We start from the raw sequence: 19,044 nt of genomic DNA on the forward strand, positions 1-19,044 counted from the left end.
CATTATAGTGGGGGTCTGCTACAGGCCACCCGACCAGGAAGGCTGAGCAGATGAAGCCCTCTATAGACAGATAGGAGCATCCTCGCGTTCACAAGCCTTGGTCCTCAGCCGGGACTTCAACCACCCCGATATCTGTTGGAAGGACAGCATGGCAGGGCATAAGCAATCCAGGAGGTTCCTTGATTGCGTTGATGATTGATAGCTTTCTTCTCCAAGTGATAGAAGAGCCAAGGAGGAGAGGTGCTATGCTGGACCTTGTTCTCACCAAGGAGAGGCTGGTGGGGAATGTGAAGCTCAAGGGCAGCCTTGGCTGCAGTGACCATGAAATGGTGGAGTTCAAGATCCTTAGGGCAGTGAGGAGGGCGCACAGCAAGCTTGCTACCCTGGACTTCAGGAGAGCAGACTTTGGCCTCTTCAGAGATCTGCTTGGTAGAGTACCATGGGATAAAGCCCTGGAGGGAAGAGGGGCCCAAGAAAGCTGGTTAATATTCAAGGATCACCTCCTCCAAGCTCAGGAGCGATGCATCCCAACAAAGAGGGTCAGGCAAAAATGCCAGGAGGCCTGCATGGATGAACAAGGAGCTCCTGGACAAAAACACAGAAAGGAAGCCTACAGAGGGTGGAAGCAAGGACAGGTAGCCTGGGAGGAATACAGAGAAATTGTCCAAGCAGACAGGGATCAGGTTAGGAAAGCCCTGATANAATTAAAACTGCTCACGGACATCAAGGACAACAAGAAAAAGTTCTATAGGTACCTCAGTGATAAAAGGAAGACTAGGGAAAATGTAGGCCCTCTCCAGAAGGAAACAGGAGACCTGGTCACCCAGGACATGGAGAAGGCTGAGGTACTCAACAACTTTTTTGCCTCAGTCTTCACTGGCAAGTGCTCCAGCCACACCACCCAAGTTGCAGGAGGCAAAGGCAGGGACTGGGAGAATGAAGAAGGCCAAGTGTAAGGTCCTGCACATGGATTGGGGCAATCCCAAGCACAAATACAGGCTGGGCAGAGAATGGATTGAGAGCAGCCCTGAGGAGAAGGACTTGGGGGTGTTGGTTGATGAGAAGCTCAACATGACCCAGCAATGTCCATTTGCAGCCCAGAAAGCCAACTGTATCCTGGGCTGCATCAAAAGAAGCGTGACCAGCAGGTCAAGGGAGGTGATTCTGCCCCTCTGCTCCACTCTCATGAGACCCCACCTGCAGTACTGCGTTCAGCTCTGGGTTCCCCAACATAAGAAGGACATGGACCTGTTGGAGCAGGTCCAGAGGAGGGCCACGAAGATGATCAGAGGGCTGGAGCACCTCTCCTATGAGGACAGGCTGAGAGAGTTGGGGTTGTTAAGCCTGGAGAAGAGAAGGCTCCAGGGAGACCTTACAGCAGCTCCCCGGTACCTAAAGGGGGCCTACAGGAAAGCTGGAGAGGGACTTTTTACAAGGGCATGTAGTGACAGGACAAGGGGTAATGGCTTTAAACTGAAAGAGGGCAGGTTTAGATTGGACATAAGGAAGAATTTCTTCTCTGTGAGGTGCCCAGAGAGGCTGTGGCTGCCCCATCCCTGGCAGTGTTCAAGGCCAGGTTGGATGGGGCTTGGAGCAACCTGGTCTAGTGGAAGGTGTCCCTGCCCATGGCAGGGGGGTTCGAACTAGAAGATCTTTAAGGTCCCTTCCAACCCAAACCATTCTATGATTCTATGATTGATTTCAAGGCCAATCCACCTAAATACTAGAATATATAGGGCATGAAGAAATATTACATGCTGCACCGTACTCTCTTATTTCACATGTCAAGCAGTGTCTCCTTCTGTTTATGGTTCAGTGCACTGTAAATTCTGAGTTATGGTTTCATCACAAGACAGTTATTTTACTAGTGTTGTGTTTTGCAGGCTTGTTGATTGATGTATCTGTTGTTTTAGGTGAGACAAGGGAAGAGAGGACATTCAGGAACTGGATGAACTCCCTGGGTGTTAATCCACGTGTAAATCACTTATATAGGTAAGAGGAGGTATTACACTTCCTTCAGATGATAAATACAGCCAGAAAATTGTTTATGAAAACATAAAACCTTCTGGACCCTGTAAGAATATATGTCGCTTTTTTTTTAGGAAACTAAGTTTACCTCTACTAATAGTTTAGTTGCGTTCCTTTTCTCTGTTCTTTGGAGAATGATATATCTTTTTTATTGTTTTTAGTGACCTGTCAGATGCCTTGGTTATCTTCCAGCTCTATGAAAAGATCAAAGTGCCAGTAGACTGGAACAGAGTGAACAAACCACCATATCCTAAACTGGGTGGCAACATGAAGAAGGTACAAAAAGCTGGAATAGCTCCAGTAGCGATGCCTTACCCTCAAAGAATGTCTATATAATTTCAAACAGCAATGTGGGCACTCATGTTGCTCTTAAGTCCCAAGTACAGCTCATTAAATGATTTTTTGTCTAATCAGTGAATAATTTTTCATCCTGAAAAAGAAATACATTTGACTCACTATCTCTGTTGACACGTGAACAGTGTTTGTAAAGTAAAAAGATTTGACACCTTTTGTGTCAATATTTAAAAATTGTATTTGCAGACCACTTTTGCTACTGTTTTAGTCACCAATTATAATGCATCTTCACCATGAGTCATATGGCACCAGCTTAATTGCAGCTGTCTGGATCACTGCCCTCCACGTCAAATGAAGACAGTGATGATAAGCATTCTTGACCAGATGCCTCAAGAACCGATCACAGAGTTGCTGCTAAATACAAAGCTTTCTCTCAGCTATCTGGATGAGTAATTCCATCCAGTTAGGCCAGAGTGATTAACTGACCTAAAATATTGACTGGGACACTAATCCTTTGTCTCAGTGCAATGCCATGATGCTGGAGGTACCCATGAGCCATAGATTTGTATTTTCCACGGTAATCTGTTTTTCAGGCCCTGATGATGAAGTATAATATTTCCTTCTACGTTAACTGTTTCCCATGGTATTTTGGGGATGGAACTGGCTGCTGGTAGTCAAACAGCTGTATTACCACAGAGCCCCAAAGCTCCTGTTTGCCCAGGAGGATCTGGCTTAAGCGATCCAAAGAATTTAAAGTAACAGTGTCCTGTCTTTTCTTTTTCTATATTTTTTAAACCGCACTAATTGACTCTGTCATTAACAGCTTGAAAACTGCAACTATGCAGTGGAACTGGGAAAGAATCAAGCCAAATTTTCCCTTGTTGGCATCGCTGGGCAAGATCTGAATGAAGGAAACCGTACGCTCACGCTCGCCTTAATCTGGCAGTTGATGAGAAGGTATGGCAGTCAGACACAAACTTCGGAGTGGTTTGGTGTACTCAGTTTGCATTGTAATAGTTTCCTGATGCTATCAGTCACTGAGGAGTCTCTACAGGCTTTCTCACTCCTCTGTTTGCGCTTATATGCAAAGACAGAGTAACCTTTTGCTCACTCCTAGTTAGGGATGCAATCAGGAAGCACATTTTCTTGTGGGCAAGGCCATTACAGTCAGTTCATGCAGAAGATTGTTATTGTCACTATATAGCATGAATAAATGTTCATTGGATGGAAGACAGAAAAAGAAGTTGAAAGGTCTCTGTATCAGGAGAATGTACTGGAAACAAGGAATTGATGCAGAAGTTTTGTAATCTGCTACCTGAAGTGGGTGCAACTCAGTAGCTCTCCACGCTTTAATGTAATTCTGTGTGTGTGTGTGTTTGTGTAGGTTTAAGAGCTCCATAATTGGGTGTAAAGAGACTCAGTGGTTAGGAACTGAGTACAGACTAAATTCAGTCTATAAAGCAAGGTATAGGTTTATCAGGCAGGTAATTAAACTAGGGATGTTGTGATTCCTTGCCATAAGTTTGGGATGTCTTTCCAAGGTGTATGCTGACATATAAGCAAAATATTCCAGGCTTGTGTTTATGCAGAAGGTCAGTCTTAGATGAGCATAAAACAATTCCCTTCTGGCCTTGAAGTCAGTGATTATTTTTTTAAGCACTATGAGAATGACTCATTTACACTGAGATCCACTAAGAGGGACCTTTTAGGAATTTTGAGTATCAAAAACTTTTGACGCTCCCAAAACAGTGATTAGGGAATTGGGGATGAATTAGACCCATTAGATTAATTATCATGTTATAATATAATTCATATATACTGTGAGGGTGCGGGAAGCAGGTGAATATCAGGTCTAAGAGAACTGTTGGGGTGACCCCAGTCAAGCTGCGCATGTACAGGATGGTTCTGATGGTTCTTTTAAGCAAATGCAGGTGTCCTGACTTCCCTCTTAAGGTACACCCTGAATATCCTTGAAGACATTGGTGGTGGAGAGAAGGTCAATGATGAAATCATTGTCAGCTGGGTCAATGAAACACTGACTGCAGCTGGGAAGGATTCAACCATCTCCAGTTTCAAGGTATAGTTTTTTGTTAGAAGTCTCTGCTTAGGAATCTCTTATTCAGTATGTTTGTGTTATGTTGTATAAGTTGCCTGTATATAGATGTATATATGCATATACATGCACACACTACATTATGATAGAACTGACTACACAGTTTGATTATTTTTCACTCCCTTTTAAAGGCATGCTCAGATATACAGATTTTATTCAAGGGGCTTTAGTATGAAAAGGTAACAGAAACATGAAATGAACATAACAGGAAACACCTTGAATGCCAGTTTGACAGAGGAAATCAAAGTATGGAGCCAGAAATGATGACTAGAATTAAGCAAGAACTGCTGTGCTGTTGATTATTAAACAGCAATTACAAATGACAGTATTAAAGAGAAGAATAGCAATACGTTTATAATCTGGTAGTACCATTTAGGGGTATCTTGCCCTGTTTTGCAAGGTACCATATAAACACAGAGATGCACCAATTCCAGAGTGCTTCCCATTTTGCTAACATACCTGTGACACTTCCTAAGCTGGGGATCACTCAGTGGATGTAAATCAGCAGTTTGCACCGGGCGAGGACAGATCCTTCACGTAACGAGCTCAGGAGTCACACGGCTGGTCCCCCTTGCACCTCCCATCAGTAGATGTGTATCGGTGTCATCTCCCCACAGGAAGCAAATTCACTAGCTCAGCACCCCATCTTTTGCTTTAATGATGTCTCATCCATTGGGGGGAAAAAAAAAAAATCGTTGAAAGGGTTCTTAGCCTGCCTGAGATGAAAAATGATGCTAAGCAGCCCTTTGTGAAGATCTAAATGGTATTTGACTGAGCTATCCGTTGCTTTTGAGCCTAAACTCTGGCTTTGTGGGAGATCTGTCATCCTGTTCTTGCATCTAATTGTATTTTTCATCTATGCAGGATAGCAAAATCAGCACCAGCATGCCAGTCCTGGATCTCATTGATGCCATTCAACCAGGATCAATCAAATATGACCTCTTGAAAACAGAGGACCTGAATGATGAGGAGAAACTAAATAATGCTAAGTATGTTCATGCCAAGTGACACTTAACATGAGTTACCTGCTCAGGCTTGCCTGACTCTGTCTTTGAAAACTGCTCTGCTATCATTCTCATCTGGCACGACCTCAACTGAGAAATACCTCCAGAGTTGGAAGCATGAAGACTAGGAGTTAGGCAGTAAAAAAGACTATCAATGGAAATGAAGTGTGTAATGTTGTAATTCCTGCTTTATAATTCCCTTGAAGGGATCAAAATCAGTTGGCTTTACAAGCTCCTATTTTCTCTTATTGAATTTAAAATTCTTTCAGAGATCAGGGAACAATGCCAACAATAGTGAGCCATGGAAACCAGTGATTAGAGGTCATGATACCTCTTTAGTCACATACAGGTGGAGCAAGGGCATATTTAAGAGAGAAGGGGGAGGACGGGATTCATGCCTGAAAAACTGGTTTTATGGATGTGGATATTGATTTTTTTTCCTGAGCACAAGCCATTTCCTACCAGAGGTCCAATCCAGGGAACATCTCCCTTTCCTTTCAGAATTATACAGATCACCTCCCGGTCGATCATCAGTTTAGCTTCTCCTTTGCTATGTGGCAACTACAAAAAAGAAAAAGATGACTGTAAGGCAATCAGAGCTGCCATCACTTTTATAAAGACTTTCCCCCAGTTCTATTTCCCACCATCTGTTCTCTTTCTTTCCTTGCAACCCTATCCATGCTTCTCTCCATACTTAATTTCTTCATCCCTCTGCTGATGTTTTCCTCTTTTCCCCTCCCTTTCTCCCCCCCGCTCCATCCCTCAACATGTGTCTCTGCATTTGGGGGAGAATTTCACAAATGTATGTGCTCTGCAGTGGGAAGAACCTGGGGTTTTCTAGCTTTTTTCATGAAAAAATAAGAGACAAGAGACATACCCACTGGAGAACAGCCAGTAGCAGTGCAACAGTGCCCTCTGAGCAGGGAGATGGCAAGGTCAGCTTGCAAATTCTGGGTATGACTCAAGCAGAAGAGAAATCCCTGAATGTTGATTGCCAACAACACTGATCTCCACCAACATCAGCCTCCTGCTTTCCATCCTTGCAAATTTGTTTATGTGCAAAGACTGACTCGCAGAGATTGAGGGGGAGCAAAACCAGAATGGCTGGTTTTATGGAAAATCTTTCAGGGGATGGGAGACTAAATGTTTCATACCAGAGTTTGACCTGCAGTCTCCCATGCTGCAGGTAATCAGTGCTCTAACCATCAGGGAATACGCTCTACCTTTTACTAGAAATGTCGTTCTCTGTGAACCTGTCTCATACATTCCTACAGAAAAGTTTAATTTTGATGAATCAGTAAGAAAGTTGTGAACCCACTCTAGTATTGATCACGTAAAAAACTTCTTAACAGAGGGAAAATTAATGCTATTGCACTAATTTATTTCTTTGTTTTGTTTTGTTTTTTTTTTTACCCCTGCAATGCAGATATGCCATCTCTATGGCGAGAAAAATCGGAGCAAGAGTCTATGCCCTTCCAGAAGACCTGGTTGAAGTAAAACCCAAAATGGTCATGACAGTGTTTGCTTGCCTTATGGGAAAAGGCATGAAGAAAGTTTAAAGCACAAAAGACTTGTACTGATGCCTGGTATTCACCCTTTTGATTCCCTCAAACTGGATGCTCTTCTCCGTATGAAGGAAATATGCAGGGTGCTCATGCTTTTAAGGCATGAATGTTATACACTGTTCCAAATCGTACAAAAGTTGTGTATCCATGTGTATCCAGGAAATGTTTTGTTATGAACAGTAATATGTGCTTGATTTCTTTGCCTTATTTTCCACTTTGCTAGATATAACCATTTCATATTCCTGAATAAGTTTTCAATAGCAAGGCCTATACGTATCCTTTTGTTAATGGATACCAGGGTTTTCTGTCAGAGGTCACCTGGAGATCTTTGTCTTGGGAGGTACAGACAGCTTTTAGGATTATGAAATGTTATATACTGCTTCTGCCTGAAAATGTCTTCATGCTTTTGGTAGCATTTCTGCCATACTTCCCTTCGGTTTGCACCTGGGGTAACAAAAGGGGTTTCCCCAAGCCAATGCAAGTATTAGTGACTATATTTTTGGAATAGTAGGATCCTCTTGGAAAATTCTTGTGGAAAGAGAGAAGTTTTGGGGGTCTGCGATGTGTTGCTGGTACGTGAATTGAGCAGTACATTCCCCTCCAAGTTACGCCTCTGCCATCAGTGGCATTACTCACAGAGTACATTACTACTCACTGAAAAAAACATACCGTAACCTGGTCCTCCAAGAACACCCAAACTCTGGAACCTTTGCAAGAAATGCTCTCCAAAGGCTAATTCATTTTTATGTCATAATACACTTAAAACATAAGCAGATTGCAAAGCATGATAGAAATGAAAACCATGTTAAAGAAGCTAAGGGATATACTCAGTCAGTAGCAATACAATAAGACGTGAACCAAAGGGACGCAGAATGATATATTTATATAGTGAATAAAAATTAAACTCTGTTAACTTCACAAACTTGCACTCAAAGGGCTGTGGCCCTGATTCAGGAGAGCATTTAAATCTGTGCTTCCATATGAAACACATACTAAAAATGCTTCCCTGAACCCAGGCTGGGATCCTCAACGGAGCTAAATCAGCATAGCTTTGCAGCTAACAAGGCGCCGTCAGTTTGCTTCAGTCGAGGACCTAACCCCGTCTACGGATAGTCAGTGGGATATATTTGCACTGAATCTCTTCCTTGGCATGAGTCATTTACTGTTCTGGCCTTTACGTGGATTTTACTGTGGTGAAATGCAGAAGGAGGGAATTTTGCCTTAATGCAATCCCATTGACACAGTCTCAGTTCCCTCCCTCTCCCCCTCCCTCCCCTCCAGCCCCTTCAGAATTGCCTTAATAAAGAACCAATATTCAATGACATGAGAAGTCTCTCCAAATAAAATGTTCTATAAAGCCAAATGTGTAGTCTTTGCTTTTAGTAATGGATGTGCTAATGGGGAAGTATAGCTGAAATAGGGACAGATTTAAAAGAACCAACTGTGGGCTCGCTAAGGATGTGTCTTCCATATTGTTATTGAAACCACAGATTGCAGAAAGCAGGAAGAATTGTTTCCTAGGTCATTTCTGAACATGCCACTCTGAGACACTGCCAAAGATGGGACACTCTGCTGGCTGGACCTGCAGCCTGACCCAGTATGATTATTTTCCCCATTCAGCACAATACCCATCACCCTCTTCCTTTGCTTATATACCCATAAACTTTGCTTCTTTAAGCATTCCGCGATGCAAACATGCTACTTGGTCAGATCCTATTCCTGATCAGATCTGGCTGCCCTGTTCCTCTTGTGAACCTATGTATTTAATACAGGGTGGGAAAGGTACAGCGTCCTAAGACCCATTCCATCTCATCACATTATTTCCCAGCGCTGGCAGAGGAGGAGAACATCTCGAGTGTTAATACGACGGAGACATCACCCCAGCTTATTGCCTAGCAAGGGGGAGTTACCGGAGCATGGTCCCTACGCTGTTCCTCCTCTTTTTGGGTGTAGGACCTGCTGTTGCCCTACAAGAGGGGATGCACCGAAGAGGCGGCTGCTCTTCCCTTACGTTGGTTGATGCGGGAGTCCTGCAGAGGTAAACCAGAGAGAGAAAACCGCAGGCAGAAACGGCGACCGCAGCATTTCTCTCGGGTGGGATGACCGTGTATTCTGCGTGTGTGTTTGCAAACTGCAGGGGCCGTTTTTCAGCTGGATCGAGAGTTCGGATCTGAAACGGTCAGATAACCCTGCCTGAAGACAGCCCTGCTCCGGGTTCCCCGTCTCAGGGAGATGCCCTCACCCCAGACTCAGGGGCGGACGTGAGGGATGATGTAGATGATGGATGGGAGATGGTACCAGCACCGGGGGGGGCAGGGGGCTTTTCCCTCGGTCCCAAATGAATGCAGGCACTTGCTATCCCCAGAAAGAAGAAGGGATTTTCAGGCATTTCCCATTCACCGGCCCTTAGCAACTCTTTTGGTTTGTTTTTTTTTTTGCATGGGGGTAGGATTTTTAGAGGAGCCTGCTGAGAGAGGCAGGGAGAGGAGGCTTTCACGCATCACACATGTCCCATAGGCAAGATGTAGGACTTCAGGGGCCCTGGAGATCGAAACCTGCCTCTAGCTCAGGCTCTGGAGAGGGGCCAAGGTGATGTACACTGTTATTCGAAGCATGTTTTGGGAAGAGGGCTGCTCTTCCTCCTCCTCAGCATCCCAAGCACCGGAGGCAGGCACCCTGCCATACAGCCCTCCCCGTTGGTAGTCCCCTGGTCCCCAGGCTGCATTTTTGGGACCCTGTGTCTGAGCCCCAACCTGCAGCTCTGCACCAACAGCAAGCCCTGGCACCAGTGCAGCAGGGAGAGCTAACCACGAGATGGCAGTCACTCTATCTGGAGTTTGAGAGCCTGGCATGCATCAGCTCTGAAAATGCTCTCCTCTGGGAAACGGAGAAAAATTGGGGTATTTAACCCTAAGCAAAATGCTAGCACCTGCCAGCGTGCAAAAGGGAATAAGTGCTGTTGGCAGGGATACTATAGTAAATGTCTTACCAGATCTTCATCCCTATCTCTGTAATCTCCCTTGAAAAATAAAGCTGTCATGCACCCAAAGGCGTGGGATTAGCTGCCTGCTGGTACAGGAGTATAAACGTTTTCACTTTTCAATGCACCTCTGTTTAATTGGGTATTCTTGTTTATTTGGTGGACTTGAGGTTTCGCTTTCATGAACTGGTAGTAGGAGCCTGTAACAAAGGTCCCTGCAGATGCCGAAGGGGTTAAACCCATGACAAACATCACAAAAAAACAGGATCTGGAATTTTTTGCTGTTGCTTTTCTCCAACTTTTTCCATCATTCTTGGAGAAAGCAGCTGACTTTGGGATTCACTCCCACATCAAGCTGGCTTTGTAAGCACTTCCATTATTGACTTTCATTGCACAATTAATCATAATTTTCAATGCTTCAAAAAGGCTTAGACATTCATATGAATAAAAATAAAGCATCAGCAGTTAGACTAACTAGGAGAAAAAAAACCATGAGGGCAATCAATCCACATGCTTCAGGGTACAGTCTGATCACCAGATGGACTCAGAAGGAAATATCCCCCCATAGTGCAGTAAAGCATAATTAGGTGCATGATGAGGATTTTACACCTTCTTGTAAATCACCTATCCTGGCTAGAAATCATCTATTCTGGCCTTAGAAAGGGGATAGCAAGCAGTATGGCTGGCTGCTGTGCTCTTCTTGTACAGATAAACTCATGTTTCTCCTTCCTCCAGAGATGGAATTGAACCAAAACCCCAACCCGACGTCACTCCTCCTTCCGAGTGCGGCTTCATCCTGCTGTGAGCCTGATGACAAGCTTCAGCTCTTGGTGCCCATTGCTGCCTAACGGAGCCGGAGCTGCGGTCTGGCTCCCGCTTGGAAAACAGGACCCCGTCTCTGGCAGATGGCTGCAAAAAGCACACGAGCAGCAGCGGTCCTACGGCAAGTACTTGGCTACCGCTGCTTTCAGCTTGATGGACACACGGATCCTGGTGCCTCTGATCTTGCAAACCCGTGCGTTGAGTTGCTACTGTGACTCTCCAGGTCTCCATCTTCTGCCGCTTCTGGCAGCCTCCTCCACGATCCGGAGAACGGACTTGTGAAGAATCGGGGAGCGTTTTCCTCCAGGCTGCTCAGCCACTTTAAGTCCAGTATTTTTCAGGCGAGCAGACAAGGTGAGCAGCAGAGAGTAGCACCACTGAATGCCTGAGCCTCGTTGCCTGCTGTGTGGTGAGCAACGTCACAGTTAAAATTTATCCACCAACCTAAGAAGCTGTTCATTAAGCGAGATAGTAAACAGAGAAGCTCTGCCTACTGGTAAGGTGATATCTGTGGACTTTATATAGCTTAGTGCGGGCAAACTCTGAATTAGGACCAACATCGCTCGATAACGTTCTCATTTTGTTCCTATTTTTTACATCAATCAGTGCTCGGTGGTGGTTCTCTTCTGCCACCAGGAAAACTGTGTTGTTCCCCCGACGGTTCCTTTGCTGCTCTGAAAGTAACACACAGCTCTGAGTCTTAGTTCTCATTAGGTAAAATGACTATATTTTTAAAGCATTGTTTTTCAATGCACCTTATTTACTTTTTGTGCCCTGATCACTTTTTAAAGGCAACAGTGTTTTACAGAAAACCTAATTTGCTCCCAGGGTGCGAGCTACTATTGCTGTTACAGCTCCATGAAAAATCGATCAAAGCCGAGAAGGGCCGGAATTCCCACAGGCCATGTGCTCACAGGTAATGATATGTCTGAAATTTGTGAAAAGAGCAGAAAGCTACGCAACCGATGATGCATAGAAGCACTGAACTCCCTCAGGGCAAGCACTCATTTAGTGCATTTAGTGTTAAGGATCTAAAGGAATACAGCAATGAATATCCGTAAACACACAAAGCGTGGAGAGGAACCCCATGCGTCCACTTGGGAAATCTCCTAGCAGATGATTGAAGTGCACGGTGCCGCTTTGACTCATACAGGTGGAAAAACGCTGTCCCATTGCCAGGGACCTCTGGCAGCCCCTGGAATCGTCCTGGCTCTTCCCTGCAGTGAAGCAAACCGGAGACCTCGGAGCACGTGTGGGTTGGTCACTGAGGTGGGGAGATGTCTTCTGACCAGACCCCCCCAGTAACATGCCCTCCTTTGGTTTTGCAGCCCTGGAGCAGAACACCCCGCACGCCTGAGAGGTGGTGGATAAGCCTTAGGGGCATCAACCTCTCCATGCCTTCTCCTCAAGACCTGCGTCTGCTTGGGTGCTAGTGGAACAGTCCCGTGGTTAAGCAACATGCCAGGGAAAGGCTCAATCAATTCTCAGCCACGTCAGTCAAAAGTAACAGGAGATCTGCGAGGAGGGATGCTGGCCCTCACCACCAGCCCTACCTCCACTGCTTGCTGCACTGTCAAGTCACATTTCACGTTAAGGTGCCCACGTGCTGATCAGACCTTGCAGAACGGTCAAATGCCTCTAGAAACTTCCCAAATTTGCTGTTGGAGCCACATTCTAGGAATATAAGTTCCGCTAATTTTAGAGGTTTTGAACTGTGCTAATGGGACCTGTACTGTCAAAAACCTCCTTGGCTTGCCAAGCTTTCCAACACATGGGAACAACCTACTTAGGGCGAGAGGAAATGGCCTCAAGTTGCACCAGGCGAGGTTTAGAATGGATATTAGGAAAAATTTCCTTATTGAAAGGGTTGTCAGGCATTGGAACAGGCTGCCCAGGGAAGTGGTGGAGTCACCATCCTTGGAGGTGTTCAAAAAACATGTAGATGAGGCACTTCAGGACATGGTTTAGTGGGCATGGTGGTGTTGGGTTGACGGTTGGACTCGATGATCTGAAAGGTCTTTTCCAACCTAAACGATTCTATGATTCTACGATTCTAATACAGGTTCAGCCTCTGCTGACCTGGTGGCACCCATTCAGGAGCATCTGCAGGCTTTGAGCTTAGTAGAGGAACAAATTCTCACAAGGTCGTTTCACTCCACGCTTCTCATACAAGCTCTGGGGATACCCAGAACCGTGACAGAAATCCCTCTCTAGGCTACAGCGATCTCCTAAGGGTTTGGAAATACGCCGAAGAGGAATCATGGGGCTTTCAGAGCATGGTCCTTGGGTGCAGATTGCAGAAGCTTTCAGCACAGATGCCCTCAGTTGCCCAAGTGGTCACACCACGCTGGGCTGGAGCAGCCATACGACGGTGTCACCGCTTTGCTGGGGGTCTGCAACTGCGACACTGAGAGTCCGCCGATGGAAAACTCACCTCTCCCCTTCCCCGTCCCTGGGCAGACAGAAGAAAAGTCAAGTGCCTCTTTGGATGCATTTGTACAAAAGCTGTTCCGCTGGGACAGCGATGAGTGGGCTGCCAGTGAGATGTGCCTCCCCGAGGTGGGGACCACAGGGGTGAAAGAAAGGGGGGCAGGAGCTTTGCTCCATGGAGTTTCTCTTCACCAGCACCCTCGAACAGGTCCTGGTGTGGTCCTAAAAGCGGATTCTTTACCCGCTGTGCGACAGACCAATCTCACGCACTCGGGAGAGGTACTGCTTTATTCTGCACAGGGTGCTCCGTGGACTTTCCACAGATCAAGCACACCGGGTTCATCACGTGTGTCCCTTTTACACAGTAACAATTGCATCTAATTTATGAAACTACTCCTACCTGGTACGTATTCAAACCACGACACATCAGATGCCTTCTCCGCATGCGCGGGGGTCTCGGGTGGTCTCCGGTGGTGATTTGAGGAGGTATTCCCTCCTTACTTTGACAGCTAAGGCGCTCTGTACTGGGTCAGTAGTTCATTTTCCTGCCAAGAGGGATGCACCATCAATCAGGAGGAACAGAAAGGATCAGAATTGGTGCTCCAGGTGAGGCATGATTAATCAGGAAGAATAGAAAAGATCAGAATGATCTTGGCTAACTAATTCAATTTAAAACAGGACTTTCTAATCTACCACAGGATTTTCTATACCTGACATCACTGGCATCCTCCAAACCAGTCCCAGCATCTTCCAAAAGCCCAAAGGAAGGGCCCACTCTTCTAACCTCTGCCAGATGCCATGCAAGCAACGTGAGCAAGTGCGAGCAACGCAGAGAAGAGCAGCAAATGCTGCTGATGCACTCAGAGACAGGCAGAACGCATCACTACTCCAGGGCTAATTGCCCTCCTGATATGTACATACATACCTATGGACGTAGAGAGGGGAGAGGTGTGCATCCATTCCCTTGCACCTTTGCCAAAGCGTGCTCTCCGTAGGTGCTACTCGGAGCAACCTTCTCAAGTGTTCAGTGGCTCTGCCTGGAGTACTACGGCTCCCTTTGATATCCTTTGTTTATCAAAGTTAAACTTGCTTTGCAAGTGCTCCTTGTTAAGATGCTGGCAAATAAATCAATATCTACCGGCAATAAGAAAACATGAGTCACTTGAACAACATGTTGTTTGGGTGGGAGTTGGTAATAGACCTTCAGGAAACAGAGCTCATGAGGGAAGTGTTTAACCAGGACAGACACCTCCTCACCAACCCAGAACAGCACAAACACTACAGCATCTTTCTCTCTGCTGCCCCTGGGAAGCTAAACAGCAAGGAGAGTAGAATAAAAAAGAAATAAAGTAGGTTGGCATAACCAAGTACTCAAAAATGTGAAGGGAACGTGTATTTTCAGCCTCTGCCCGTAGCACTCACCTGGGGATGAGAGGTCTGTTTCCTCCCAGGTTAACCCATCATTTTCTAGCAGAGGGAGCATCTGATTTTTATATTTGGGAATGACGGGAGGGAGAAATGCCAGAACCATGGAAATTTAGACACAGTCCAAATTGTCCCCTCCTGGTGGTTTCACGGGCTGCAAAATTGTTTCCAGAATGAAATGACAGAGGTTGGTGACATTGGCCATGTATGTAAATGATCACAGTGTCCTATGGAGATTAATTGGTTCATGAATAAAGATGAGGAGCTGAGGTGTGCAGGGAGAAATCATTTATCAATTATATGCCTTGGAAAACTGAAAGATGATGCGGCCTTAACGGCTGAATGGGTTTGAAAGGGAGACTTGTAAATTGAGTTCTAATTCTGTTCTGCCGCATTCATAATAAAGAGCTGTTAAACTAATTGCATCTTTGTGTGGTTCATGAGCAATGGCACTCAGCTGCATCGCACAGCAAGCAACAGAGATCAGAGTTTAGTTAGATTTTAGTCGTCCTTTGCCTCATGTAGGAAGGATGCTAACCAGTTTACCTTTGGCCTCATCAGTAGTGATAGTGGACAAAAAAAGGGCAAGAGCCTGTATATATTTTTCAGAAGATTAATTTTGCATTTGAATCTGAATTTAAAGGACCAAGGACAGCACAGGCTCACTTGGCTTTTGTGTTCTGCTTCAGTCACATGGATCCATCAGCGTGATTACCCATCCCTGGAGGGACTCGTTGCTGATTAACTGGAAACAAGAGGATTCTGGAGGATCAAAACAATAGCAGAATATGCTAATCCCAAACAGGGAAAAGGATCTGAGGGATGTGGCTGCTGATAACAGCTGACCTCCCCTCCTCCTGCCCCTTCTGCATCCCTGTTAACAGGTTTTACTGTTACAAACAGACGGTCCCAACCTAGCATGGGCTCTGGCACATGCTGAAATACAGACTCAGATCTGAAAATCTCGATGCGGGACGAGGCTCGTTATTTAAAATCTTGGTACCGGATACCGTGCAATCCCTGGGATCAAAGAGGACAGCCGCACTTAGGACCTGGTTGAGCTTTGTGGAAATCTCATGACTCTTGGTTGCTGAAAGCCAAGGGTACCACTGATGGGAGATTATTCACTGGCACTGCTGCAACCGCTCGAGACCATCTGGCTGCAGCAGTTCCTCCTCTGACTTGTTTTATCTGACCGTTTTCTGGGGTCTTCTGGCTCTCCTTCACCACCAAGAGCAGCTGCAGGAGCCCAACACACCAGGCAGGCACAGTCCAGCATCTCGGCGCGTGCTGGAGCAGAGGGTGCTCCAGCAATGATAGATAACCCTGACTTAGGTGGGACGCGGGTTCCTGGCCTCTTCTGCTGCCACTTTTTTGGGCACCGACACCTTGTGTGCCCAAAGATGTGCCAGAGCCTGGTCTGGGTGAGGTATGACACCTACGCAGCGTCCAGAGGACACCGGTGTTACTACACGTGAATGCGGAGAGGGAGGGGGAGACAGCAGGTTCAGCCAAAAGAGTGGAAATATCTCTTTAGAATTGCCTTTAAAGTGTGATTATACTTTAAAAAGCAATATAGTAATGGCACCAGGAGGCTTTATATCCTGCCAGTCCTAATTCCCACACGCACAGTTTTCAACAAAGAAATCAAGAGACTACTTTGTTAATTATCTGCTCTGAAAACTAGCACCTGATCATCCCTTTTTAAATAAAAGCCTGTGCATGTCCCAAAGCTACTCTAAAAGTTAACAGAAACCAACACAGATCAAACTGCCCCCCCATTACTGCAAGGCTTCTCGTCACATCTGCCACAGTGACACTTGCAGGCACCAGTTCAGCATAGCCCATGGTCTACCCAGTGCAGAATTAATCCAGGTGCAGCAAAACCTTTGAACTCAGCCAGAATTTTTGACCAAGCAGCTCTTCATCAGGGAATGCTGAGTCATCAAAAGCAAAACGGGTTGCTGGAAAGGATCGGTTTTGATTAATTTCCCGATTAGAGAAAAACATATTTGTTGAAGAAAGGAAGCTTTCAAATGGCTGAAATCTCTGCTTGCAACAGTTCCTAACCTTATTTCCTCCAGGTCTTAAAAAAAAAGAGCATAGAAATGTGAGTTAATTTTCAATAAAATTATGAAAAAGCCTTGAAATCGAGTAAAAATCAAACAATGGTTGAAATAATCAAAATGAAATGTTTTGATTAACTCATTGTTTTTATATTTGTCCTTCACAGTGTTTTTTAAGACTGCATTTTTCTTCCCAGCTTATCTGGGAAAAACTTCCCAGGTTCTCAGAAATTCTTGAAGGTTAATAAACAATTTACTGTTGTAGGTAGAGCAAGTATATCTTAATTTATGACTTTCGTAGCCTGGAAGACCGCATATTACTTCTGACCGTAACAAGGACCTGAAGTGTCCAAGCTGAGGGAGGGACATAAGACAGAACCCATGGGATCCACTGGAGCAAACCTCCAGCAGCCTCCTACCTCCAAGGGATTCACCCTAGCTCCGATGGCCATGACGAGGACCAGGCGTTTCGTTACCCACTGAGATGCCTACAGGAGGTCACAGATGAATTGCTCCCGAAAAGCGCCTGCTTCTCTGCAGCGCCTGTGCAAACGGCACAAGCCGGATCGCTCAGGTATAGTGGTCCGCACCAATTTTCTTTTACGTTAGAGGAGATGATTCTCGCTTCCTATGCAGATGAGACAAGCAGATGGGTGAATGTCAACCTAAGTCAAAGGACAAATGATAAACCCTAGAGCTGGGTGGAAGCAGGGAAGTTAATGCTTAAGTTTGGTGTCTAAATACATTCCTGACCCTTTCTATTATGTCAGTAGGGTTTTTTTTTTTAACTGATGTTCTTCCTAGGCACAGCTAGAACACTTCTCACAAGGCTTTGGGGGTAATCAATGTATACCTGGTTGCTCATTAGAGCAAATCGCAGCAACACAGTACAAATAGATGGTATCAGGAGAGGAAATCTGACCTGCTCGGAGACTGAGCTGTCACTGAAATTGTCTTTGTGTGTGACGTGTGTCACAGCACAAATACCTTTGCCATGGGAACCTCCATGCTTTCGAAAATCAGCCCACTTTACGGAGGTGCTTACTGACCAGAAACCTCATTTTAGGCACCCAGATTCAAACCGTTTGGCTGCTGCCGGCGGGGTGGTGGTGCTGGGATGGAGCTAGGGGCTGCAGTGGGTGCGGAGCTGCCGTTTAGTCGCCCAAGGACAGCGGCCAAAGACGGTGATGAGGATGTTGCCCGCATTGTTTAAATACTAATGGAAGGGAAAAAACGGCAGAAAGACGATTGATCCAAATAAGCGGTGTCCAGCACACACCTGAGAGGCAATGGGCTTGTGTCCTACCTTGAGTCACAAGACCTCTGAGGCTTTCAGACAAGCAAGAGGCATGGGGATATATATTTTTGCCTCCTGGTCAGTCACATCTTCCATTTTATCTTTTGTTTATTTTTTGATCTTTCATCCTACATTTACTTGTCCGTTTATCGTGTTTTAACCTGTGCAGTGCCTTAACCACCGCAAGACTCTGGTTTGTCCTTCCCTCAGAATTTCCTCTAGGGCCTTTAGTTTCCTCAAACACTCATTTTTTTTCCTTTTTTTCATGTGAAATATTTCCAGTGTATAACAGAAACCAAAAAGCAAGCAGGAAAACAGCAGCTTTCAAGCAGCTTGTGAACCATCTCTTTGCAACACGCCAGAGAAGCCACAGGAAAAGCAACCAACGTAAAAAAGTGTCTGACACCTACCATTTGTCTAAAACTTTCTTCTCAGGTAGATAGCAGAAAGTGTTCCCTTTTCCCACTTAATTAACACTTTAAGACACAGGGAAATATGATCCTTTTCTTTCCTTTGTTACCAGCAACCCCACTCCATCGGCTTTTCAATCTCCTCTGTTACACCTGTCTCAGTGGATCCAATTTTTCTTTAAATTCATATCTGTGCATCAGACATTTCCAGACGAAAGTGTGCCTGCATGACCAGGTTTCACCTCCTGTATTTTATTCTCTGTTGGCAGCTTCCTTTTGCCTACGTGAGGTAAGATCACCTGAACCATGGGTTTAAAAATCAACCCGTGGCAGAGCACTGCCCACTGCCCTTGCTGGGAACGGCCTCTGTACCTTACCAGAACTTCGTATTTGTTTGAACAACATCTAGAAAAGATAAAATAGGAACTTGCAAAACCTAGGTAAGGTGTCAGTGGTTTAGCTTCCTGTGAGCCTTTTTTTTTTTTTTTTCTTTCCCTTTGGCGTCCAGTTTATGCTCAACTCCAGTTTGGGGATTTTCAGTGTTGGTGTATTTTCACAGAGACATTAACCCCAGGCTGCTCACTGGGGAGCGTGATTCACCTCTGCTGAC

General features: G+C 45.4%; 1 protein-coding gene across 1 annotated transcript in view; it reads left to right on the forward strand.

The window, feature by feature from the left end:
• Nucleotides 1-8,357, forward strand: part of LCP1 (lymphocyte cytosolic protein 1 (L-plastin)) — a 30,797-nt gene extending 22,440 nt beyond the window's left edge. Inside the window, exons 11-16 of the mRNA XM_010583400.1 lie at nucleotides 1,914-1,992; nucleotides 2,190-2,304; nucleotides 3,146-3,279; nucleotides 4,276-4,399; nucleotides 5,300-5,424; nucleotides 6,866-8,357. Of these exons, the coding sequence (XP_010581702.1) occupies nucleotides 1,914-1,992; nucleotides 2,190-2,304; nucleotides 3,146-3,279; nucleotides 4,276-4,399; nucleotides 5,300-5,424; nucleotides 6,866-6,998 (710 nt within the window). The 3' untranslated portion in view covers nucleotides 6,999-8,357. The remainder of the gene's footprint in view (nucleotides 1-1,913; nucleotides 1,993-2,189; nucleotides 2,305-3,145; nucleotides 3,280-4,275; nucleotides 4,400-5,299; nucleotides 5,425-6,865) is intronic.
• The last annotated feature ends 10,687 nt before the right edge of the window (nucleotides 8,358-19,044 follow it).

This window comes from Haliaeetus leucocephalus, unplaced genomic scaffold (assembly GCF_000737465.1).
Source record: "Haliaeetus leucocephalus isolate CR32 unplaced genomic scaffold, Haliaeetus_leucocephalus-4.0 Scaffold897, whole genome shotgun sequence".
NCBI lineage: Eukaryota > Metazoa > Chordata > Aves > Accipitriformes > Accipitridae > Haliaeetus > Haliaeetus leucocephalus.